We start from the raw sequence: 27,129 nt of genomic DNA, 5'->3' as shown, positions 1-27,129 counted from the left end.
AAAAACGATGCTTTCATGTGCCCCCCACCCCATCTCTTTCCGTTGGCATGGGCGATAAACCAACGTTAAACATCGCTTCGGCCCTTCTTGCGACTGTGCCCCCCCCCTTCCCCCTTGAATGTAAATTTACTCAGCGGGCTTCTCACTAAATCATCGGCAAGCTGCTCAAGGCCAAACAGGTGTTGGCTCATCTCGGGATCGGGGGGGGGCGGTGTTTGCACAAACAAATGTACGCAACAATGGTGCCGATGCTGCTAAGAGGGCGGTGTTCTGTACTTGCCTGTGTACGACGTGCACCCAGTGCATGTGCATTATCCTGTCGACTGTTGACACTCACGGCCAACAACAGTCAGGATTATTTGAACCGGTTCTGGGCCTCCGCTTCGTCGACTCAGCCTCAAATGAGTAGCTGGTGCGGTGCGTAAACATCGCCACTCGGGGAGACAAAGGCGGCCGGGCGTGGTGCTGGCCACCCACCCCCTCGTGTGCCGTCCTGGTTCTTCATAGGTGCTCGCTAAGAGCACTTGCCCCTACAGTCTGTTATAGGCTATACGGGGGATCTGTACCGTTGTCTTTGTATAGTGCAAACAAATGTATGCAACGTTGATGCAGCTGCTAAGAGGGTTTTCTGTAGCTATGACTTCACCCAGTGCATTTGCATTCTCCTAACAACTGTTGAGAAACCCTTAAAGCCTGTGCGGTGCACGTTTTAAATTGTTCTAAATTTTAATCTCATTGAATTATCTATAATTATGGCAATTATGACTGCGTGTGTTCCTCCACTGTGGTTTATATTACATCATATTGTATTGCTTAAAATGGTAATGTAACTTGATACAGTATATGTATTATTTGATAGTTTTTATATTACATTTAAATATTACTGATTGCCTACATTTTTCGTTGTTTTGTTTGAAACGTTGAAGTTTTGCTTTACTAACAAACTCAGATCTCCTTTATACATTTACCTTCCTTACAAAAGAGACTTCGGCTCTCGATAATGCTCTTCAAATGTAATCAAGGTCACCTGTTTATCTGCCATTTTAGGAATGTATTCATGTTGCCAAAACCGTAAGTGACATTAAGTACCTTACACGCTACCGCTGTTACCGACTTTCCTCTGTAATTGCAGTGAACATGCTGTCATCACATTTGGTTGGCAGAATAATCGATGTCATTGTATTTTTTGTGCGGTACTTTGCCAAGGCCAAATCGATTTCAGCACAACTCTCAAGTGACACTTGCGAACATGTTCACACCGCCCCCTCTCCTCCCGTCGTGAATCCTTCCGAAGGGGGAAGGCCGGCTAAATAGACAACAATAAAATAAATTTTGATTTAAAGCTTTCGTGACTGCAGTAATTCATATTCTTAGTTTTTCGGTAAAGTCACGTTGAAGAGAAACGTGACTTTACCGAAAAAACTAAGAATAACAATAAAATAATGAAGTTCGTAGACGATGACTAAGTGACTCTGCTTGTGTTCTGTCCTCCCGGGGAAGTGGGGCAGACCTGCACCAGGGAGGAGTTTGCGAAAGGGCAAAAACTTGATTCCAAAAGTTTATCGTCAGAAGGGCAAATTGTGTGTCTGCAATAGCGATCGGAGACACCCCCCCACGTCACAACGCCGCAGCTGAATTCCTCTTGTTAAATGGGATTGAGTGTTAGAATATTAGACAAGTATTTTACATACTGAAATTAACTTTAATATCAACGTCTTCATTGTGCATATTTTCACTCCTACCAATAACTCAATCGACAGTCAATTAACATTACAGAGTTCCTGTCAGTCGATTGACATTCAAGTAATATCAATTTAATTTATATATTACTAGTCCATAAAGCCTGTATTCGCCAAGCAAACGTTTTAAATACATATTTAGAAGTTGTAATAGCTGTTATCGCCCAAATTGCAGTCAATAAAGATTTGTACAAAAATTGTTTATATTTGAGTAACATTCTATTAAATAAATATAACACTGAGTACTGTAAAAATTGCAATACAAACATGTATTAAACTTTAAATAATTTTTTTAAAAATAGTATCTTTCAATAAAAAAATGTTTTAAAGAAATATGAATTGTACATTTATCTACGATCAGACACTAACTACTACTCCAACAATTTATATTTTTCTGCAAAAAAACATTGTTGACTTGTCCAATCTCTGATGACCATTTTATTTATTTTAAATAATATTATATTGTTATTATTTTGATTATTTTTTCTATCTACGTGGCTTTACCGAAAGACCCAAAGAATAATAATCTTATCTTATAATAAAAACAAAGAACCTGTCTACCCGTGGCTGTGCAAATTGGTTACTTAGGTTCCCATATGCTACAGTGTGCACAATTATACTTGTGACTAATCACAGGTGAGCTGGGGCAAATGCTGTTAGCCAGCACCTATTAAGATGGCCAGCACCACGCCCGGCCGCCTTTGTCTCTCCAGTGGCGATATGTTTGCGCAAAGCACCAGGTGCTCATTTGTAACCGAACCGACTTAGGGGAGGCACAGGACCGATTCAGATCATCGTCACGCATGTAAACACACAACCACACGCGTGCCAACACCTCCGATTGGCACGGTTGGCTACACACGGTGCGAAAGAAGTTCAACGTGCATACGAACACGCACTTAAGCACACACTTATGTCGTAAAAAAAACCCCATAGTACTTGTGCAGACCAGGACACACATGATGCGACTCTGTATACATCACTGACGAAGTGTCATGGGTTGTGTGAGCAGCAATCTGCAGAGTATGACATTATCACTGTGCATCTGCTGCCAAATGCGTAGTAAGAATGACATGTGCTTCGGAGATCATGAGTAATACTCCAGTACTGTAATAACAATAATTTACAGCTCTCCTGCAATCCACTGCTGGATGAAGACCTCCCCATGCCATATTGGTCACTGGAGATTGTTTAGCCATGCTTCGCCACACTGGTTGGTGAAGTAGTACGCGTTAAATGTGAGTGTTTAAATATATTCTTTCAATTGCTTACCTCGATTTATAATAACAAAATACTATTCACATTCCCAGCTGCCCTTGCCTTGCCATTACTCGGTGTCCCCTTGAGTTGGTAGGCTGGTCCAGATGTCTTGTGACCCTCTATTTAATTCTCTAAAACTTAACATTTTAACAGTGAGGTTTGTTTTAAAAACAGAAATGAATGTAAACAAAAAATGTTAGGGAGCAATTGATTGTGGGGGGGGGGGGGTCAGAATACACCTGGACCATTCTGTACAATTATTGCATTTTAACGCTATCTGGAAACGGAATTGTATTATAGAATCCATTGTGGCAGCTTGGGAAGGCCTTCATCTAGCAGTGGATTGATGATGGCTGATGATGGCATACCAAATTAAGACTGGAACATAACATTCACGTGGGATGTCTGTTGCGGGTAACCGAAAACGGATGGAGGCACGCCCGTGTTTATGCCTCACGGTTTAAAAATTTACAGGCAAATCTGAGCTCGATTGTCTGATACACACACGTGTCTGTACTCGGTACAGCAAAGTACCGTTTTTGTATTTCGATTTCTCTAGAATTTTGTTCCAAAAATATTCATGAAACTTGATTGAATAAAGATGTCAACATAAGCTTTAAATGAAGATGTGGGCCCTAACCAGGCCACCCGACACCCAACACGAATGATCTGTGCCTGCCTCTCACCCTTCCCTTTAGGCTCTGTGTGCCAGATTCCAAGAGGTTATCCCTGGCATCTTGGGTCAGTGAGACCAGCACACGCGATAGGCTGTTTTCCTATGCCAGCCCGTGTACTGGATGACTTACAATAGATGCCATATGTTGTAATGCCAGATTTCGGGCAAGGGTGTTAATCCAATGGAGGTTACGCTACCGGTGTTATGTGCCAGTGGCATTAGCGCTCATGCCAGTACATTGAAATCTAGCACTACAGTCTTCACTTCTGTCAGAAAATCAACCTGTACAAAGGGATTTAACTCGGCAAGTTTATACATTGACGGATACTGCCGGGGTGTAATGTTTAGCACACTGGGCATGGAATCCAGAGGTTACCAGTTCAGCTTCCCAGTGCTGCAGTTGGACGTTTCTGAGTCCCCCTACCCCTGTACACCCAGCAGTATGATACGCCATAGTCAATCTGCAGGTTGCGTCTGGTGGGGTAAAGTGTGAGAACCCCCACATTTTCCAAGATGTTTGACCAGCGTGGAAGAGTAGACTAAAATACTCGGTTAAGGAGCTCTCTCGAGCTATCTCGAGCAGAAGAGGCATTTCCACCACGTGGCAAGAGCAATAAATTACCGGGCAGCTTATTTTGTTTATTTAAACATCACCAGTGGGAGGTGTTTTCGGCAGAGCACTTGACTCACAGCATTCTGTTTGCGAGTTGAAATCCACTCCGACTCATCATCCCTCCGGGGTTGATAAAATAAGAACGAAAAAGTTGTTCTCTGAAGAGACTGGCTTCTCTCTGTAGCAGCGGTCGGCAACCCGTGGCAGTTTAAGGACTGCTTAATGACGTTATTTATTAATGAGCACCGTCTCGTATTCACGTGAATTACAGCTCTTAAAATAGGTGGGTTTTTTTTCTCCCGAATTCGAAAAACAAGTCTGTTCTTGTTATTTTGGTTGGCCGACCCCTGCTCTATAATATGGGAAGATTGTGATATTTCCAGCATTAGCTCCGGGTCATCAATAAAAAAAATAAGCATCGCCTCACACTTCTCTGAGCAGACAAGACACTTTACACAGGGTTCCCTCGCTTTATGCGTTAAAAAAGCGGGCGCACTAAGCGAAATCGCAAGCATAGACCGCAGTCACTCAACCGCATAGCCACGTATGGGATAATTCAAACCGCGTGCCGCGAATTTTGGGTAGAGATAGGTTAACCGAACCCGCATAAAGCGAGGGAAACCCGTCTTCTGACTGGCACTTTTTCCAGTCGTTTCTCTTGGTTGTCATTGACATTCCCCCCCCACCTCTGCTCTATACCTGTTTCTCAACTCCAGCCCTCACAACCGTAAGCCCATGGCGCAGCTTTTCGCGATTACCCAACAATGAGAAGGAAGCGTTCAGCCATCCGCGAGAATAAGCAACACGAATTTGTGCAGCGCCGAGTAAGAGGTGGACAGTTGCTACACACGAATGCATGGCATTTTTGTTAAGATATATATATTTTTATGGCCGGGGCTGAAATGTATCTCATACCTCAAAGATAAAGCATAGTAACAAATAAACACAAACGTGGCAAGAATTACACGAAGCGTACATTTGCAACATTACGAAAGTACCAGTAATTCTTGGGAAGAACACCCTTCTGAATGGAGAGCATGGCTCGGGTAATTGAATACGGGCAAGGTTTTAGCTGCACGGATGACTGGGGGCCATTCGGGTGTGGCCACACATGATGATGGATTCCGTGGGCTCAAGCTAGGATCACTGCAATCGCTGCAGTGGTTTTATTCGCCAAGTACTCTGTGCAAGTTGATGCAGTGTATGACAGAAGCAGAAGTCATGCGCATGTGATCTCCACCGTTGAAATCTCATGATCTCAGCTTTGTGGAATGGCAAGTGACAGTGAAAGTGTTACGCAGTCGGCATAATTTTCTCGGTGCCGTTTATATATATTTTTTATAATCACAGACAGGGCCAGACATGATTCAAGGGCAGTTATATAAAACAAACTGCAACAAGTAATGTATAAATTTTTATTTAAAGCTTTCGTGACTGCAGGGATTCATATTCTTGGTTCTTTCGGTAAAGTCACGTAGAAGGGAAACAATAAAAAAATTGGTTCCCTTCTACGTGACTTTACCGAAAGAACCAAGAATATGAATAAGTAATGTATATTCATGTAGTTTGAGCGATAGCAAATATATTTTTTAAAAACCTAGTAATTGTACGTTCTCGGTTGCTTGCAGGAATTTTAAAACTGGAAAGCTAGGGAACTTAAGGATCCTCCATTTTGTAATGGGTTTGACTATGTAAGGAATTTTGTGCCTAGAAATACGTGAATGTAGACTTAACACGTGCTTCCATCCACACACATACACGTCTTGCCTTTGGATGTATACGCTTGTGCTCACACTCTCAAGTACTTAAACACTTACATTAAGTGTTCGTGTAAACACGTGACATGGATTGATGGACATTGCAATTTCTGGGCATGGCAAAGTAACCGAAATGACTTACTTGAAAAATATGGTACTGCATGGGGCGCTTGCAGTGGTTTAATATAACTATTTACAGTACATAGCACACGCTTCGTTAGTAATTTTATTTAAATTATGATTCTTGGAATGGCTCATGCCAGGACACATCTGTGGGTTTTGCTGGCTGAAGTTTTGGAATCCTTCACAGATTATGATTCATTGCCTTTTTATAGTTTCTCCTCCTAGGGCGTTACTAATACGATCAATTAATATTCGGTACGGCATATGTGTTGTGTGCGTTGTCTATGCAAGTTGCTTGGTACTGCCCATCGAACAAAGAGGGTCAATGTCGCATTCCTTCAGATGCGCGTCTGCGGCCGTCTGGAACGCTCTTCCGCCCGATATTAGGAAGCCACTGGAGCTATGCACTTTTAAATCGAGTACGAAAACTAATTTCTTGAGAACCGCTTTTTCTGTTTAGTTTGTTGCCCTTCTATTCGCACGGTTGCTACGTACGGTGCGAAAGACGTTCAATATATACATGACAATTTCTATGCCAAAATGACATTTAATAATCTCACATTTCCAACCAAACCCCATGTTTTTCGGAAAACTATATTACTGTTTAATTATTATTTGACTATATTTTAAGTCAAACGTTAATTTTGTTCTAGACCCATTTCTAAGCCTTGCACAATCTGGCGTTGAACTTTCAACGACAATTGAGCAATACAGAATTACAATTTCAGGAGGCATAAGCTGTAGTTCGCATCGCTTCATACCGCTCAATAACCATTTAGCTACCTTACGGAGGATGACAAGTCTCCCTTTGTTTCCATCATGCACGTCTGGAAGTGACTTCACACAATTCATACATTTATCTTGCCAAATCAAATATATTACACTGGAGCAATTCGGAACTTGCATACTTACATCGCATGAATGATAAAAGGAGACAAAACGGACCCCAAAAGTGTTGAGAACGTTTGCTTTTACAGCGATCAAAAACAATAGTGCATGGGAATTGACACAACTCACGTTGCCATAAAGTTAATGATCTATTTAAAAAAAACTGTCAAATTGAAAATACAACATAGCCGTTCAAACATTTTAAATGGCACGTAGACAGTATACTGGTAATAATATTATTTTAAAGAGAGGCTGATATATTGAAATGAAGGGGAGCGTGTTTTTTTTCCATAACCACATAGCTGGATGACACCGAGCTAAACACGTAAAGTTCCCTCGACAAGCAAGCATGGACATGCAAGGCATCTTGGCTCAACGCTTTCCACGCTTGTCGATGTTGTTACTCTGATGCCACTTCATACTGTTTCAGTGTTTTTCAGCAATTCCTCCGCAACTCAGCAGTTATTTCAAAAAGTGCGTGTTAATGGCAACGAATCTTATCCTTTGCATATTTTGATGAGAGATGTGTTATTTGTGTGGTTATTAACAAATTGTTAAGATTTAATTGACAAATCTTGGAATCACTACATTTGTAGAGTTTAACAGGCTATTATGAATGGTCGTATCTTCTAAAAATGCAAATACAGTACTCTGTAAACGGCAAACACGTGATTAAAAACAAGGGAAACATAATAACGGTTTATTAAAAAAACACATTCAAGTGTGACATGTGCTAACTGCATTTAACTACATTTTAATGATTCCGTGTTTTGTACGTCCACATCACCATTTGTAAAAACAGCATTACATCACCAAACCCTCCATGGTAGCACTTCCAACCTAAATAGACAATCCGAATGTTGAATCTTTTACACCAAAATGTTATGTACGTTACCGCAATACTGGCATTTAGCTACACTTGATCAGTGCAGTTCAACCATTCAGCACTACCAGAAGCTGTTGCGTGGCTTTCAAACTTGCATGTTGATATTTAAGATGCTATTCGCTGCCACAGGTATTTATATAGCAGGCATATAAGACGTACAATTTTTAAAGAATCCTTTCGTTTTATGATCTGCAGAAATATATTCGGACTGTAAAAACACAATGACAAAATGGCAATCGATGCAATGCATCAATATACAGGTAATGGCCATGATTGTTTTTTAATGCGATTAATTTGCAAATGGGAAACCCAATTGTAAAAAGAAAAGGGAATCTCATGCTTTTTTGCAGATAAAGACAACATATGTTCACATGGAAAAGCAATGAAGTTAATAAAAAGTGTTTTTATATATAACAGGGATATACAACAGGGATGTATGTATGGTTGGTGAAGCATTTTTTGGGTATGAATTTCAGCTCTGTGCTTCGTGCCATAGCATCTAGATCCTATGTGGCCTAGTTGAAAGCAAGCCTGAAGCATGTGATGCATGCAACCAACATGAAAATATGCCGGCTTACTTGGCCCAACATCCAGCCCACATGAGGACAGATTGCATGCACACGCCAACGATGTCTTGGCACAATAAAATACATCTGCCTCAATGGTGAAATCACCTTTTGAGGTGGATTAGATTATTGCACGAGTAAACATGACTTGGGTATTTTCTCCAAGAGTACATGTTGCATGAGACAAAGTAAATTCGCCATTCATCATCAGGCAGTCAATCCACTGCTCAATGAAGGCCTCCTAGATCCACTGCCATCCCTCGCGATTCCCGTGATGTGACAATTCACCAAGAAACATCATTCCTTGCACTTCGGTATTTAGAAAATGTGCAGTAAAATTACGTAGTGTACATATACTGTACTTTGGAAGACATCTCTCACCAAGCAACCCCAAAATCGTGTTGTTTTTTTTCAAATTTACTCGACACAAAATGAAATATGGCCACAATAATGAACAATGGATTAGACATATGAAACAAGCCCTGAACCATGTTTTTTTAAACATGCATACTATGATAACCATGGAGGTATTTTTTTATATAACATATCACGACAGAAAAATATATAAAATATCAACTTACATTGTATAAAGAAATTATTCTCTGAATGTGTATTGTGGTGCATAACATGTCCTACACACGATAGTTATGTATTGCATGGTATGCATCCCAACATACTGTAGTTATGCACGGGCCAGTCAAATTCACCTCCTCAGTGCGGTCTGTTACACGTTTGATTCAATACTGGTATTGTATCATTATACTAATATATGGCATTTTGTATATCCTCTTGCAATGATTGTTGATTATAGTAGCTCCATTAACTTGACAAACTTTGGTACATGTTTTTGGTACTGTTCTTAGGTAGACATGCTTTCACACACCACTGGTAACCAAACCCTTAATCTCCTGAGCTTCAAAAAGGCAATATTATACTGCTGTTGGCAAATACCACAACAACTGTGGCTTGATTGTATACCTGAATGAAAAGCATATAAACATCCAAAATGAAAAAAACTAATTGCAACATTAGTTGTCTGTAAATGTGTTTTTTTTGTGAAGGCCTCAAAAACAGACTAAGTAGGGAAATCTGTCAATGCCCTCAATGTTTTCACTCGCATTCACGTAAATCACAAGATATTAGATTGAAGCATGATGCATATAGTTTGGTGCCACAGTTCTATGAAAGGCGCTTCACTGTATATTCAGAAAGCTATGTACATAGCCCATTAAATGAAAATGTCAATACTGTTTTTCCTTTTTTTCGAGTAAGTTAAATGCAAGTCTAATTTCTAGGCACTCCAAAGCTTTACAATTCCTAAACCAAACTCTATGGGGAAAACTAATAACATCTGGTGATCCAGCAGCATTTGTTTAGCAAGTTTGACTCTGCTGATGAGACCCAGAAGGTTGAAACCAGTCCAGTGTCCTTTCTTAAATAAATGCTGCTGGATAATATTGGTCTGGAAAGCCAATAGGCCTGTGGACCAATTCACCTATACATACAGAGAGACACACTGCTTTTCTATGGCGAAAGTATATATTGGGTAAGATTTCAGTTGACAGTTTTGTACCAAACATTCTGTATTTAAAATAAGGCACTCAGGCATGTTTCAATCTACCACTGCCATCACTACAGCTACAAAGGGCAGTGTGTGTGTGGTCAGCTGCAGTGAGCTATATCATTGGTCCGAGCACCCACACACTACACGCAATCTCAGCTAATTGCACCGAGTCTACAGGAGGGTCTGGCTAGCTGCTGCAAATTAACTGATTGGTCCAAACACATGACTTGGCCATATTTACAATGCAGTCAATCATAGTTTCATCAAATGCTCGACATGCACATCTTAGCCAGTATGCTCCTCTATAGCCATATTGATGACAGTGTTACATAAAACAGCCTACACATCAGAATATATGCACATGCAATATTTTAACATTTTACAATTCTAATATATTTGTAATGAATATCTAAAGCCTCTAATTAAATGAAACATGATTCAGTAAATAATACAAGATGTCGTGGTGCTTATGTCAGCACCATCTGTGTTTAGCTGTGGCGTATCTTCTGCCAAAGTTCAGTGGAGTCCATTATACAGAAGCAGCTGAAACACAATTAAATCCTCATTAGTATAACATGAACTTGTTTAAAAAATGTTGCCACAACTAGTGGTTTAAACAATTCATCTGGAGAATTATATCAACAAAATTATGGACAGCTTTCTTAAGTGATAACTGCAACTGCCTGCTTTCTACATGGCAGACTTGAAAATGTTGAATCATGTGCTAAAATGTATCACATATATACAACGTTTGCAGGTGTCTGTCCGTCCATACATTCGTTATGCTCTGGATCTCGCAAATGATACATCGGAGGGAGACGTACATAAAACCGAACAACTCAGTTGCCGAGGACACCCGAGAAATGTGTTAAAGGTGTGCAAAATAGACGTAACATTGCATTATCCTTTTAAATGTGCACGCTGAAACAGGCAAAACATTATAATCTTAGCTCTTTCGGTAAAGTCACGTTGAAGGGAAACAATAAAATATATATAAAACAATTTATATATATATATATTTTATTATTTTATTGCATCCCTTCAACGTGACTTTACCGAAAGAGCTAAGAATATGAATTACTGCAGTCACGAAAGCTTTAAATCAAAAGGCAAAACATTGTTTACATATGAGTCAATGCTCGTGTCCACCCAGCATGTGCTCAGGCCGAGTTGGAATGGTCTAGATTTGGTCGGGAAATGTGTCGGTGCCAGCTTTCCTTGCAAGAGCCGTCGTTGTGGTTATAGCTGCGATTATAATGTGGTGCTGACGGTTGTGGTTATATTGTGGCTGCTGTGGTTATGTGGTAGTAATGATTGTGGTTAATGGTTGTGGTTATATTGTCGCTGTTGTGGTTATTATATTCAAGTTGTGATTGTGGTTATAATGTGGTGGTTATTGTTGTGGCTATAATGTGGTAGTTATGATTGTTATGTGGTTATGGTGGTGATTATGCAGTTGTGGTAATGCAGTTGTGGTTAAAATGTGGCTGTTGTGGTTAAAATGTGGCAGTTGAGGCTACAGTTGTCATTATGGCTGTGGTTATATTGTGCCTTCAGTTGCGATTGTAAAATAGTTGTATAGCTGTCTTGGTAACGTTTATACACGTAATGTGGATTATTAATATTAATATTGATAGTTTGTTTATGGTGTTATGTCAAATTGTCGTTTATATGAACAATATTGTTGATGTAAACATGTCACATTATTGATGTTGGCAATTGTTGTTGTTATTTCTTATCGTTGGGTGTTGAGAATACGGTTGTTGATTTAAAGTAGCTCAGCAAGAAATGCCCATTACTTGCAATTCACGAAAGTTACATCTCGCACAAATGCACGGAGGCAGTGCTCGTTATCACCAGCTCTGCAACGCAGAGTTTTGTTCTTCATTGCAATATACGTTAAGACTTGAATGCGGCAATTATGGAAATGCACGCATCCATACTTCAAGTGCAGGAACGACGGGAATGTAACTGAGAAATAAACTTGTTGTTAGAGTTTGTGTAAGAGACCGCACTTTGCCCACATTCGTCATTAAAAGGTCACGGTGACATTTTGCTAACAAATTAGACATTCATGCAATTCTGTCATGTGCACACTCACTTGGAGCAGCAGGCATGCGCCAGGTCCTATAAGTGATCCACGCACCAAAACCGTAAGCTCCAGTTGCCAGAAAACCAAAGATCTGTATTTGAGAAGAAACAACACCAGTATGGACGAGGGATGCATATCTAAAATAGGATAACATCACGTAAAAAATACAATCGTAACAAGTAATTGGCTGTGTCTGGTGGAGGCAGGTTTAATGACGCATTGATATTTATACGATCTAACCCAAAAACCTATATTAAGGATAATATTGGTCGTGATTACCGACGTGTTAAAATAATTGTAACAAGTACTGCCAAGAGACACCTGTTTCTTGAATGGATCAAATGACTGGTGCCTCTATGGCAAGTACCTTAGAGCTTCTACATTTATTTATGTATTCATCACCCTCGTTTTTAAACGAGGCTGGCATTGGAAAGACGGGTTGTAGACAGAGAGACTAACATTAAACACAGGTCAACAGGACAAGCTCACAGTTTCATGCCACTGAACTTATCATAAGCAACTAGTACCGTTGAATGGATATTTTCAATATTGCTGTATATATTATAAAAAGCCCATCGCACGTTGCCCTACTATATGTATATTTTTTTCTACACATTTAAACAAAAAATTACGGAAATTATTGCAGCAATTATGGTGTGTTTGACAATGAAACTATAACATTGACGCAAATTCACTTGAGTAGCCAATTGCATTCGAAATGTGTCACTGTCAGGAGGCTGTAAAGGAGTAACATTATTAGCTAAGTGTAGTTAAGTATGGATTTACTCACGAACAACCGTAAGTAATTAATTTGAACATCACAATGTTGAACGAAAAATGTGTAGCTTTGGGTGTGGTCACTTTTCCACAAGAGGTGTAATACTGTAAATGACTCAGAGGGTGTGGCAATGAAATCTGGGAAGTGGGAGCAAAACTAGAGAATGTAGTCGACATGCCCTCTTTGGGCCACGTCTTTATGTATTTGAAATAATTAAAAGTCTCTTTGCAGTCACTTAAGTTTCCCTTTCTATGAAACCACCAAGATCAGTAACGCCACCTAGAATACAGTGGTACTCTTATAGTCTGTTCATACCCAATGTAGAAAACAATCTGAGATACTTGTAGCCACATTATTTGTGCGTTATCACATTGCCTAGACTGACTGAAATTTCCCTTGGACGGAATGCCATTATACAGCACTAATTGCAGACTGCATGCTGGCACAGGGAGGGAAACAGACAGAACACGTACCGTTCCGACAATTAGGCTGCCAATGCTGGAGGCATTAGCAGCTACTGTGATGGAAGCTATCAGCAGCAGGATGAACGAAATGGCATAATGGATGAGCTCCTAGAATGACAAGGGGAAACACATTTTGGTTTTAAGAGAATCATGTAAGCACCAGAGAAATAATAAACCAACAATAATATCTGTAGCGAGTAGATTGCAGATTCAATATAGCGTGTCAAAATACCAGGCTAATTCAGGGGTGTGGTGACCGAGTAAATGTTTCCTTAAAAAAACCCCGAAATTTCCATTAATAAAAAAAAATTGCCTATTTACAGATTGTAATGCTATTTGTAAAAACCCATTGGTATTCATGGTGCTATAAAATATAAATAAACAAACCCCACCATTGAAATCGATGAAAATCGCAGGTTAATTCTGGGACGCACAACCCAATAAGGTTGTTACCGTACATGACGGTACTAATAGGGAGGCTGGTGTGTGACGTTTCTGTGCGGTGTGGAAACGCGGCTAGCACCCCAAAGTCAGTACTGCTTTTGATGCGTTTCAATTGAGAGAACAACTTTTTTTCTCCATCTCATTTAAAGGTTTAGAGGTCCTTTTTATAAACTGCCATTAGATGCGAGAAACGGTGTATCAACCCTCACACTATATTGAGGACAACTGCAGTATATACCATTGCATGTTATAACACACTATCAAAAGCAAATGTGCATAGTTTTCGTTAACTTTTTTTTATAAGCCAATGATGGTATGATAAGGGTCATTTTGGTAGTCTTGTGAAACCAGACACGTTAAAAAGCAATTATAGAAAATGTGAGATTCAATTATACAATAACATATGCAAGATGGAACAAGAATGCAGTTCTGTTATATTTATCTTAAAAACACAATTACGCTGCAGACAAAACTTTATAAAGCTTACCACATTCTCCGAGAATTTGCCTATTTTGTGTTTGTCAACACTGTAGTGCCTTTTTCAGCTTGTTTAAATTCTTCATTTGCAATGAACGAGTGCTCTTTTATCAGCAACGTTGTGTTTCTATCCTGGCAAGATTTGACCCACATTTACTGCACTCATGGTCTAAGCTTCATTTGCAAGACCCAATCACAGCTAACAGAATGAACTACTACACAAGATTTCCGTAAGCCCATACCCTAAAATAACTCGTGTGTATTCCATTCATTTCTCTACTTAAAAATTCTACCAATACATGCAAAGTTTGGCCATGTTGATTATGTGACTGGTTCATCTTTCATTACAAATCACAATAAATATACTTCCAGTGTCTATTGGTTAATAAATATATCAAACTAACCTTTTGTTTGTTTCATTATACAGTATGTTCCAGGCTATAAGTAGGTAAAACAAATTGAAAGTATCCTTCCTACCTTTACACTTCTTAAACACACCGTTAAAGATTTTCCTGGATTATAATCATTATAGTTTGTGTAAGAACCACTCCTGCATTTAACCGTGTAATGTTACACATGTTGTTTAGTATAAACAGAATATTCAGTATTTTAACATGTCTAGAACATTTACAGGTGTGTTAAATCTATAATGATCTGAACGTGTAGAAACTAAAAACATCAAATTTGCACGTTAAAGCATGTCCACTTTTACACAATGCATGGCATATATGCATAGTGATGCGACAAGAACAGAGGTCACGTAATACTTACAGTGAGGGGCCAGTGGATGAAGGTGATGCGTTTATTCAGGCGGAATAAGAAAATGATGAACAGAATGAGGACCGTAAAGAAGAACCACAGGGTGGTGGTCTCAAAGTAGCGGAGGGCCGAGTAGTTTGTCCAAATTTTAGAACAGCTTATGCACAAGAAGGCCACAAACACTAGGACCTGTGGGGGAGAAACACAAATACATCACTGCATGGATATATACAAAAATAATAATAATTATGCGATTTATTGCACAAATGAGCACCGAGGCAGTGCTCATCTCCTCTTTACAGCCATGCAAAGTGGACGAAATTACACATTTGTATTGCCGGGGTGCGTTTATCCATAGGACGCCACGGGAGCGAGATGTAAACTACCTCGCCTGGTATACAGGAGGTCGTGGGTTCGACCCTGACCCCTGTCACCTGCATATTTGAAGTATGCATGTCTCTCTCCCCGTGGTCATGTGGATTTTTGTCCGGGTCCTCCGGTTTTTCCCTCCACATTTAAAATTATCATGAGTTACAAGTATATGGCTGCAATAAATTTCCACACGATAAGCCACTTTGTTGAACTATCATTTGTGGCCAGGTCGCTTCTGAAAAAGAGCTATATAACTCAGTGGGCCTTACCTGGTAAAATAAAAATAGTTTAGCTTATATTTTAGTTTAGAGTTCCTCCAAAAGTGGTATTTTATATAATTTTACCGACCCTGGGATTTCACCTTGCAACTGCGAGCTATATGGACAGTTAGAAGTGTACTGTACTGTAATTGTATGTAGGAATATTGACTACAGCATAACAGAATGCATATTATTTTATTCCAGATTTGAAAGGAAAAAACCCCATCACAATTCCAAAGGCAATAAATGGTTGAGTCTCTAAACTTGGCAGTACTGTACCTTAAGCTCATAAAAATAGGTAAATGTATGAGAAAAAATACTATAATTCTACATACTTCACTAGCTTTATCTTTGTTCCATTCACGTCTTCTGTCCAATAAGTCACAACATATGTTTGTTAATACTGTACACTACTCTACTGTATATATCAATTAAACGAGTAAGGTACACTTTGCAAACGACTTAGAAAAAATTATATATTGGTACACCGACTCTGGATTTCATAATTCACTGTTTCAAATTACACCTTTTAAAATTTACAGTAGTACCACTCAACTATTAGGTGGGGGATAGTATTCGCCTGCTATGAAATAGCACTGATGCACTCACCAGGTCGCTTTTAGTCAAGCTATATTGGCCAAGTCAATATTGTATTTTAGGTTAAAGCAGGTTGCGAGATCCTGTGATTTATTGGAAGCCTTCGTGACTCCCTGCCACGCCCTGTACCGCTCAACAGCGCAAAAATACTTTCCATGCCCATGAATGAAAAACACGCAGCTGCTGTACACTGGTCATAAATGCTGAATGCAGTACAAACAAATACCAGTGAAGGCTGTGAGAAGCCAAATGAATGGATTGCGATGCCTCGTTTGTTGTATAACTCAACCGTGCAAGACAATTATTTTGGTTCAGTACATTTTGTAGGGGGTGCACAGTATTTGTTTGGAGCATTTCCCGCAGTAGGTAACGTTACATAAGAATTAATAAGTAATATCGAGAGAAGGCAATTACCATTTTTTTACATTTGGCAAGTAATCCACATCCCACGTATGGCCAATTTGCAGCAACATTTAATTGGTGAAGATATTAATGGTAACAAATAAAGTACAGTACTTCTACATGGAACGCAACCATAATGCATCTCAAAAGCATTACATCGACTAATATTAAGCAATATTAATCAATATTAATGAATAAAACAAATCACAATCGTGATGTTTTAGTATACCCCACTCTACAGTAAGACAGTTCTGTTCTTTATTCAGTGTATTGTAAACACAAAAACCTATTTCTTTGCAGGCATTCATGTAACGTAGCCAGGAAAAGCATAGGCTGTGTACAAAGTGGCCACTGTGATATTTTAGTTTCCTGGAACTGGTTGTGGGATCTACGGATGAAATGCCCCTTACAAATTAAAATTATTCGTAGCAATGTCGTGGCACTGATAACCTGCAATGCTGCAACATGATTAGGAGGCTAAAAAGATAAACGTGGAGAATCTAAGGATACAATACATTTTCTAGCTAGCATATTATTTGGCGATCCCGCTCACTGACGGTCACTGCATCGCGCGCTTTCAGATGGGCTTCTGTGGCCGTCTGGAACGTTCTTCTTTCCGATATTAGGAAGCCACTGGAGCTACAGACTTTTAAATCATCTTTATTGAAACCGCATTTATTTATAACTGATTTTTGTTTGTTGTCCTTCCTCCCACGCTTCCAATTCACATGGTTGGCTACGTACGGTGCGAAAGAAGTTCAACATACAGTACATACGTATCCAACTACTATAAAGTACAATATGAACCAAACAACACAGTTAAAGCCAATTTGGGTAAGTGTGACATTGTAATGCATACTTGTACAGTACTAATGAAATCATGTTGAAGTTACTTATACCGGTACATACAAAATACAGCCTCAACACGAGTACAGTAAGGGCAGAAAGCAAAATAAACATTTACAAACCGCAGTAATCTGAAATCAGTCTGCACAGACCATTTTCAAATTAATTGGCCTTCTTGCCAAATCAGACGCCTGCATGTGCAATGGGGCTGATACGCCTTCAGCTATCACCTCCATATAACCCCCAACGATCCAAAACAGTGTGGTGATGAATAATGCTGCACTGAACTCGTCTGAAACCTTCACACTAAAATGTTCCTCGAGCCACGCTTTACGCGGCGTTATTTGCACGGGGATTGTGTCACTTTGATGTCAGGTTAAAAAAAAGCCCACGAATATAGGGCTGGACCAGATGCCCTCGCATACCGGACTGTTTTCGTCTTATCCGAACATCTCTGCAGGTCAAAACATACCTCGCGGCTACTCAGAGAGCCCATCCCTTGTACCGCTTCCACTTTTGAATTCCCAATTCCCACCCTGTTTCCTTATCAACAACCTTTGTTCAACCCAAGACGTCTTTACAGTCGTATCATCTGCAACTTTAACTTTGCCGTTTGTATGCTTGGTGGTTTTGGGGGGGGGCCCGTGCTCTCTCAGTAACTGCGATATATATGAAATACAAAATATGTGATCGCATGAAAAAAGCATGGCCATTCGCCGACTTTGGCAGCTGGAACAAACCAAAAAAAATTGGCGCACAATGTTCCAGTTCCTTGAATGGAAACATCTTAGTACTTGTCCCGTATACATCGCGCAATCCATAGTGAAAGTAACAATCCATAGTGTTATTTTCACCATGGATTATTTTCAATCCTTTATTTTGAATAAACCATCCAGTGCGTTAATGTACCTTAGCTACAAACGACCCCATCATACGGGGTGCTGTATATGCAAAAATGTAGTGCAGCACGGCGTTTCACCAATGCAGGATTGACGTGTGTTGTGTTTAGAAGCGTCTAAACTCTAAAGAATGATCGCTGTCGGTTTACTCCCTCCGAAACAATCCTGGCGAAAAATGCCCAACAATAAACGTACTATTGTAACGCACTGCAATGTACACCAGACTGCACCACTGTTACGATCCAGACCGCAGACACTTAATACGTCACATTACTCAACACTTGCTACTCGGTAACGATTTGCAGAGCAGAATTACGAAAAGGGCAAGAGTTAAACACGTTGCTAACAATTTCTCGTGGAATCACACCGCCCACGATTTAACGACATGAAACCCACATTTCTGCATTTTCGTTTCTTTACAACACAAAACAAAAACCTTCCCCCACCCCACCCCAAAGTTGTAACCGTCTGAAACGTGCAAACACAAGCGGATAATGCATTCCACTTTGGAACAGCTACTGTCCAATAAAGGCACGGCGGGGGTATGCCCAAACGTGCATCATTTACCATTCAACTCCCACTTTACGTGATCAAACTTCTAAAGTCCGCAACAACTTTAAACACAACGTTCGCTGTCCATCGAGAACCACACCCCTACACACCCCCCCAATAGCAAAGCGCTGCTGCTGAAAGCTGTGGCGAAGTTCGCCGCTCGACTATGAAGGGGAAGGTCTAGGCCCTCCCAACGCTTGCTGCTGCTGCTGCCAAATATAGGAAGGCACACAACCACGCCAAGGAATGGCAACGTGGGTACCAGAGTGTGGGGGGGGGGCACAGTTATATCGTGGATTATACTTCACGTGTTTGACAAGACGATTACATGAACCAACATCATTAACGATGGCCTTTGCTCAGAGAGAGAGAGTCCCCGTAGTGTTATCGTGCAGCATTATTCTAGCACCGCTACGGCAGACGGCCCTTTTTGTTTGCTGGTTCGCATATCGCTTTACACACGTGTGTGTGTGTGTAAAGCGATATTGCGGTTCGTGACACTTCTCGAAACAATAGGATACAAATGTAAAAGTGTGAGTGGGGAAATCACAAGACTCACAAGTACTGCTTGCGCGTGTGTCGGTAGGTGCAAGTCGCGGTGCTTACCATCTGCACTATTTTTAACAGCCCAGAGAAGGTCCTGGGGTAATCTTTGTCCACCAGGCCAGGACTCTGGCTCCCCGACGCCGCCGTGGTGGTGGGAGTGTAAGCTGCGCTATCTGACATCTTGACTGCGCAGAGAGAGAGAGGGAGGGGGAAGAAAAAACCCTAAACCCAACACACGCACGCACACACACAAAACCCCACGGTGAAACTTATTCCACTCGATCACTCCACTCAACAAGAACGCCGTCACGAATGACCCACAAACAGTACGTTCCCAAGCTCCGCCAAAACAACAATAACAACAAAAACAACAAAACGTTTGCCTGCTTGCTAACTTGTCCAGCCGAGAGAAAGGACAGACGACAACGACGTCTCCCGGGTTTGTCCGTGTCCGTGTTCGACGAGAGAAGAAACGCCTTACCGCAGCCACTATTCGAATCGCAGCAAGGCCTCGCGTGGGTCAGGCACCACGACAGCGAAGTTGTCGCTTTGCTGGCTTGCTACTGCTGCTGCTACCTCTCTCCCCGGCACGCTCTGGGCTACCTTCCCCCTACCACCACCACCACGGCACCACCCACGTGCACGTCATAGTACAGACCACACCCGTGCAAAGACACAGATGGCCCCTGTAGCCTTGGCGGACTTTTGGGGGCAAGTGCTGTTGGCAGCAAAAGGCCACCCCAGACACAACGCCACCCGTGTTTGTATAGCTTTAACAGAACGTGTGTTTTGTATTGTTTGCATGCTGACTTTCTTGGGTGGCCAACCGTGCTCATTGGAGGTGCGGGGGAAGGGTTACAGACCAAACACAAAACGCAGTGCTAATGCAATGAGCTTTCAATGTAATAAAATGAATACGTTTCAATCTAGCAAGTGCTATATTCTTGGTTCTTTCGGTAAAGTCACGTAGAAGGGAAACAATAAAACAAATTCTTGCTGTGGGTTTTACACCTGATGATGGTTGCTTGTGTTGCAGTCGAAACGTCGTGAGAATTTTATTGTTTTATATTTTTATTATTTTATTGTTTCCCTTTTACGTGACTTTACCGAAAGAACCAAGAATATGAATCCCTGCAGTCACGAAAGCTTTAAATCAAAATCTAGCAAAGTGCTGTTAGAGAGTACCTCTATGAAGGCCGTCACGGCACACGAAGGGGTGTGGGTGTCCGGCACCACGCCCGGCCGCTTTTGTCTCCCCAGTGGCGATATTTATACACCGCACCATATACTCATTTGAGGCTGAGTCGACCTAGGAGAGGCCCAAGGACCGGTTCAGATAAATCGTCACTGGCGTTGGTCGGAAGCGGGAGTCGAACCGTGGTGGCCGGGTTCGTAGCGCGCCAGTACACACACACACACTATCAGATTCCTGCTCACAAAATCATAATCTTTAGCTCGGGCAGTGGATACTATAACTAAAAAACACGGTAAAGTCCACTGATGAAAAAAAAGTATAATAAATACTCTTGGTTCTTTCGGTAAATTCACGTAGAAGGGAAATCATAAAAAGAAAACAAAATTATCACGACGTTTCGATTGCAACACAAGCAATCATCATCAGGTGTGAAACCCACAGCAAGAAAATTTTGAAAATAAAATATTTTGCTGTGGTTTTCACACCTGATGATGATTGCTTGTGTTGCAGTCGAAATGTCATGAGAATTGTATTGTTTTATATTTGTATTATTTTATTGTTTCCCTTCTCCGTAACTTTACCGAAAGAACCAAGAATATGAATCCCTGCAGTCACGAAAGCTTTGAATCGAAAAATAATATATACATTTCACAACCCATCTACCGCACGGCATTCTGAGTGCATTTCAGCAGCATTGATTCGAGACACGCAAAACTCTGGATCGGTATTGACATACAAGTGTCTCATCAGCAGTCAGGCTTTGCATCTTGAATCAATGCTGGTGAACTCCCTACATGGGCACCACTGTCAAAGCTGGCCCAGAGTTTTGATCGCCCTTGAACCAATGCTGTTGAATAATGCCACTGCGAAGAAGGTCGTGGTGGCCGAAGAGGCGTTTCAAAATAAAATATTGAGTAACGGATATCTGTAGGAGACATGTCGCATGCCTACTCACAGGGTGGCCGATTCAAACGTTGGAGTGTTCCACGTTGTTTTTGTTGCGGGTACCACGCGTATGGTTTCTGCTGATCTTGTCTGTCGAGCGGATTTACCGGATTCTATACGCGGTGGTCCAGATGTCTTGTGAACCCGCAATTAATTGACCCCGAACATTTGTTTTCCTTTCCGTGTTCATTTATGTTTGATATGCGATGTACTTAAAAATATTACGTTTCAGAGATGTTGCACAATGTAAGAAGCCTGCAGTGGGTGACGGTTTGTGTAAAATAATTTTATTGGTACGGACGCACTGTGTGTAATTGTCGTGTTACCTGCTCTGCTGCCCTCACTTTCTGGAATCCCTGTCCCCCTGCCACCCGTGATGTTACTCCCAGCCACTTGCCCCCTGTTCAAGCGACCCTTGACCAAATAAACACCGCCTACTCACTGTATGTCCGGGGTGGTCCAGATGTATTGTGACCCCCATTTAATTCTCTAAACTTAATATATATGCTTATTTAAAACAGAAATGAATATGCCAATGAAAGAAATATTAAGGGTAATTTTATTGGTGGGGGGGGGGGGAGTCACAAGACATCTGGACCAACATTTCCAGCATTTTAAAATGCGGTCGCAGTTTTAAGCTACGTAAGTCCAGATTTTATTGTAAGGCAGACATCAAGATTGTGGACTTCGTTCCCCTGGTGCAGTCATTCCAGGAGGGATGAAGATTGCTCATGCTTATTCTGTGTGAACATAAGTGACTATATATATGACGATAATAGTGGGTCGTATATTCTTGGTTCTTTCGGTAAAGTCACGTAGGGAAATAATAAAATAATGAAAATAAAACTAAATAAAATTCTCACGACGTTTCGGCCACAACGCAAGCAGCCGTCCTCAGGTGAAGAAACAGAGCTGTCGGAAAGACAGCGTCCTAATGAACACTGCTAAGGATGACAAAACACATTCCATTATTCTGACTCCGTTACCCTGTGAACGTGAAACGTTGGACTAACATTGGGCCAGCGTTCCATGTTGTTGCATGTTTACTCGACATTTACCGAATGCTACCTTGGCAGTTGTGCACAGGCTCAAATAACAACAGCAAAGCCTCAACACATTGGCCAATAACATTGCCTTAAAAGTAACAATATATAAGCGGCGACGTTTGAGGCAACTGGCCCTTCACCGCAGCACATGCGCTCGGATGAAGGACGATGTCCCGAAACGTCGCCCATTGTACGCGCGTTATTGCCGAACGCGTGTAGTTTCTCGTCATTTACCGGGAGACTCACTTGACACCACTTGCCCATTGTCATCTCACCCTACCCTCACCACTCACCAGCTCATTGCAATGAATGCCCCCCCCCGGCTATCAACCAACTCTCCAACGACAATCGTCCACCCATTGTATGATTATTGCAACGGCTGCCTTAAATCGAAACTGTGTTGACAATAGACGTGTTCGTCTATTGTCAACGCAGTTTGTGAAACTGGATTTGACGGTGGTGAGCAAAAGCACAAAAACAACACAAACTCAACAAATTTCGATTTAAAGCTTTCGTGACTGCAGGGATTCATATTCTTGGTTCCCTTCTACGTGACTTTACCGAAAGAACCAAGAATACAAACTCAACACATTGGTTAATTAACGCTGGCTTTAAAAGGAAAGTATATAATAGGCGACGTTTCGGGCAATGGCCCATCAAAAGCACGGGACAGAGAGAGGCCTTCACGGCACATCGGCCAATTACCGCTATCTCTCTAGCCTCTCCGTGTGCTATGAAGGCTCGTTGTCCGAAACGTCGCCCCGTTATATAATTTAAAAACAGTTATATTGACGAATGTTTGCTTTAAATTCTAATTGGTAGAGCGGTTAAGCATAGCTAGGACCAACCGAATAATTGTCAGGTAAATTGCGTCTTAGTGACTTCCGACCCCACGCATGAACTGCATAACCACAACGAACTTTCAAATAACGCTCATTCATTGACATTGGTGGAGTGAACACACGCGTTCTCTACAAACAGCCGCTTATACTGTAGTTTAAATATATTTACTGGTGTTTATTTTGCGATTAAAACAATTATGCAGCTAACATGTGAAAGAGCTCACTTTATTTAAGTTTAGGAATACTGTACTTTGTTCGCCAAACTCGTTTAATGGCCTTTTGTTTTTGGTGTTTGGAGTTGGGCCCGCAAACAAAATGAGGACATTGAGCAAATCCCCTATCTCCTTCAGACTCGATCAACCATAACGTTCCTGTTGCGTAAAGCGAAACCTCTACCTCTGTAGAACAAATAACAAAAAGAAAGACACAGACTAGAGAACATACTCACGTTGTAGGTTAAACACAATAATTAAAACCCTTGAGAACATTTAAAATGGGCTTAGGCAGGAGGCCATGTCTCCAATTCCATTTGCTAAACTTTGGTTAAAAGTAATTCCACGTTTCCGGAATACCCTTCCCTCTCATCTACAGGATCGTCCAGATGTCTTGTGACCCGACATTAATTCACTCCTAACACTTTTTCCCTTTGCATATTTATTTTGTTTTAAATAAACCTTACTTTAAATATAGTAACTTTTAGAAAACTAAATGGGGGTCACAAGACATATGGACCATCCTATACAGCTTGGTTCCCTCCCTTCTCCCCATATTTATTTCCCTATTAAACCAAAACATAGAGCTTACTTTGACATGCACCTAAAGTAATTCTGACGCTTCTTGCTCTGATGTTTATTCATTTTCTTGCATTCTAGTGCCTGTCACGTATGACCGTTAAATACCACGTTAAGCGTGCAATATTTATATTTAACTTAAAGCTTTCGTGACTGCAGGAATTCATATTCTTTGGGTCTTTCGGTAAAGTCACGTAGATAGGTTCAAATTAATACAAATAAACAAATCCTGATGACGATCGCTTGTGTTGCGATCAAAACATCGTAGTTGACGATTGCTTGTGTTGTGATCGAAACTTCGTAGTTTTTTTGTTTATTTTATTATTTTTATTAATTTGAACCGTAGCTACGTGACTTTACCGAAAGACCAAAATAATCTATTTATATTTTTTTGTCTTTTTATTTCCGTAGCTGTGTTCACGCACTACGGATCTCTTATAAAATAGCAGGGAAATGGCTAAACGGGATCATCCGTGTAACAAACCGAAATGAATTAAAACTAGATGGAATGATAATAATGGCCTGATAGTCAGGAATAGTGATGAAAGTGTCGGCCAAGGAATGGAACGCGTCCCACCGAGAGAGCACGACAGCGAGTAGAGACGGAGCGGTGAAATCGGTTCGTGTGAAAGGAAGTGACAGGGGCGAGGACTTAATTTCTATTGCAAGCTTTCGTGATTGTGGGGATTCACATTCTTGGTTCTTTCGGTAAAGTCACGTAGAAGGGAAATAATACAAATAAAACAATAAAATTCTCACGACGTTTCGATTGCAGCACAAGCAATCATCATCAGGTGTGAAAACCATCAGGTGTGAAAACCTGATGATGACTGCTTGTGCCGCAATCGAAACGTCGTGAGAATTTTATTGTTTTATTTATTACTATTGTATTATTTCTCCTTCCACGTGACTTTACCGAAAGAACCAAGAATAGGGGTGAGGACTGTTGGCATTGCGAGATCGCAAGAGGCGCCAGGCGGCTTTGGGGAGGCAAATCATTCAGCAGTGAATTGACCAATTCTGTATTAACTATTTAACACCAGCAAGGTTTTGACAGGTGGCAGTCGTTCGAGAAAGGGCCGCCACCATAAACTCTCCTGTGCACTTGCGTATACGTAGTTGTTGATTATACTGGGCTGAACTATTACCCTTAATACAACAATAACTTGGAATGTATTACACGGTTGTTACGCCTCAGTAAAACATGTGGAGATGTATAACGGGCACGAACAAAACCCCAATTTAATTCTCCAAAATATAATGTTTTAAGTAAGGTTTACTTAAAACAGAAATCAATGTGCAAAATATGTGTTTAGGGGTCAATTAATTGGGGGCGGGGTCACAAGATATTTGGACCACCCTGTACAGTATTATGAGCACGTACATGTACAAAGCCAAACTTGTACATTAGCATATACAAGTTTGGTTTTGTTTCTACACCGCCACCTTGTGTTTAAATACTACATGGCGTAGAAAATGTCGTTGCAAATATGTGATGCTTTCTATGTTTTCCTTTTCTTTCATAGTGAACCCAGATTTGTAGTCGAATCAATTCAGTTCTTCAATAATGTCATGTTTTGTAATTCACTTTCATTGATTGGTTATGGCCAAATAGAAATTTTAGATAATACTTTCTATAATTCATGAACGTACATTTTCTGGAAACATCAAGTCTTCGTGAACAATTTTTGGGAAAGAACATCTAATTGCCTGAATTCATAATATGTATTACACATTATTTCATTGCATTTTGTTGTAAATATAATGCAGGTATATAGTTTCATTTCTTAATGTAGTTTTATTTTGGCCTTGGTTTGTGTTTGGATGGCCGCATCAAAGCTCATCATGTCAAATGCCATTTAATTCTCTACACAGGCTAGGCATTAAGTGATTACGGTATATATTTATTTTCTCACAGTATCCTATTGATAGGATATTTATGCGTACTAACCCCAAAAAAACCTCTAATATGGATATTGGTCGCAAAAGCCTACGTGTGAAACTGAGTATGAGGGTGTATACATGCTTTAAAATGAATGTACACCCAGGGTAATTATTGAAGGCAGTCTAGGATTGAAAAACTACATAAAAAATATGCAATTGGAGTGGTTTTGGAAAGCTGAACGTGATAATGATGTATTAATTAATTTATTGGTGAATGGGTTCAGGGGATGGCATATGCTGCCTATAACATCTGTTACTTCACCAACATTGAATTCAAGCAAAGCCCGACTCAAGCTGATGAGACACAGTGTGTTGAAACCGGTCCTGTTGTACGTTTAGCAACACGCGTTGAAGTTTATCTGGCCGCTATAAATGTCCACATGATAGACCACTTCGTTGAGCTATCTATTGTGGCCAGGACGCTTCTGAAAATAACTAATAGCTCGGTGAGCTTTACCTGGTAAAATTAAAATAGTTTCGATTATTTATAGTGATTTACTTTGCCCTCCTATGTCTTTTTTTAATCGTTTGTTGTTTTAACTTTCTTACCCGCCCCTACTGGACATCTGTGAAAAAGGGTTTTACAGCCAGTGGCGGCTCGTGACATTTCCACTAGGTGGTGCTGTTGGGGGTCGTCCATAAATGACGTCACGCACCTGGGGGGGGTCAGAAATTGGTGACGATGTGTGACGAGGAGGGGGGGGGGTGAGAAATGTGACGTCACATCAAAATGCGCAACTTTAAATATAGACAACACGTTCTACTTATTTAAATATACTTTTTAAGAAATGTTTTCTCCTACAACA

General features: G+C 40.7%; 1 protein-coding gene across 2 annotated transcripts; it reads right to left on the bottom strand.

The window, feature by feature from the left end:
- Positions 1 to 7,740: 7,740 nt before the first annotated feature.
- On the bottom strand, positions 7,741 to 20,215 carry LOC116944141 (CKLF-like MARVEL transmembrane domain-containing protein 7). 2 transcript variants are annotated; one of them, XM_032957612.2, is made up of 6 exons: positions 20,042 to 20,215; positions 19,621 to 19,745; positions 15,099 to 15,275; positions 13,416 to 13,514; positions 12,174 to 12,255; positions 7,741 to 10,615 (listed from the first exon to the last, which is right to left on the bottom strand). In XM_032957612.2, exons 2-6 carry the CDS (start codon positions 19,738 to 19,740, stop codon positions 10,602 to 10,604), a joined length of 492 nt encoding a protein of 163 aa, XP_032813503.1. In that variant the 5' UTR covers positions 19,741 to 19,745; positions 20,042 to 20,215; the 3' UTR covers positions 7,741 to 10,601. The 2 variants fall into 2 exon arrangements, with proteins under 2 accessions (XP_032813503.1, XP_032813502.1); XM_032957611.2 differs by having other exon boundaries at positions 19,621 to 19,782; positions 20,042 to 20,214.
- Between the last annotated feature and the right edge of the window lie 6,914 nt (positions 20,216 to 27,129).

This window comes from Petromyzon marinus, chromosome 20, assembly GCF_048934315.1.
Source record: "Petromyzon marinus isolate PM22_M1 ecotype Great Lakes invasive population chromosome 20, UKy_Petmar_22M1.pri1.0, whole genome shotgun sequence".
Classification (NCBI taxonomy): domain Eukaryota; kingdom Metazoa; phylum Chordata; class Hyperoartia; order Petromyzontiformes; family Petromyzontidae; genus Petromyzon; species Petromyzon marinus.
This window is presented reverse-complemented; position numbering and strand designations above follow the sequence as displayed.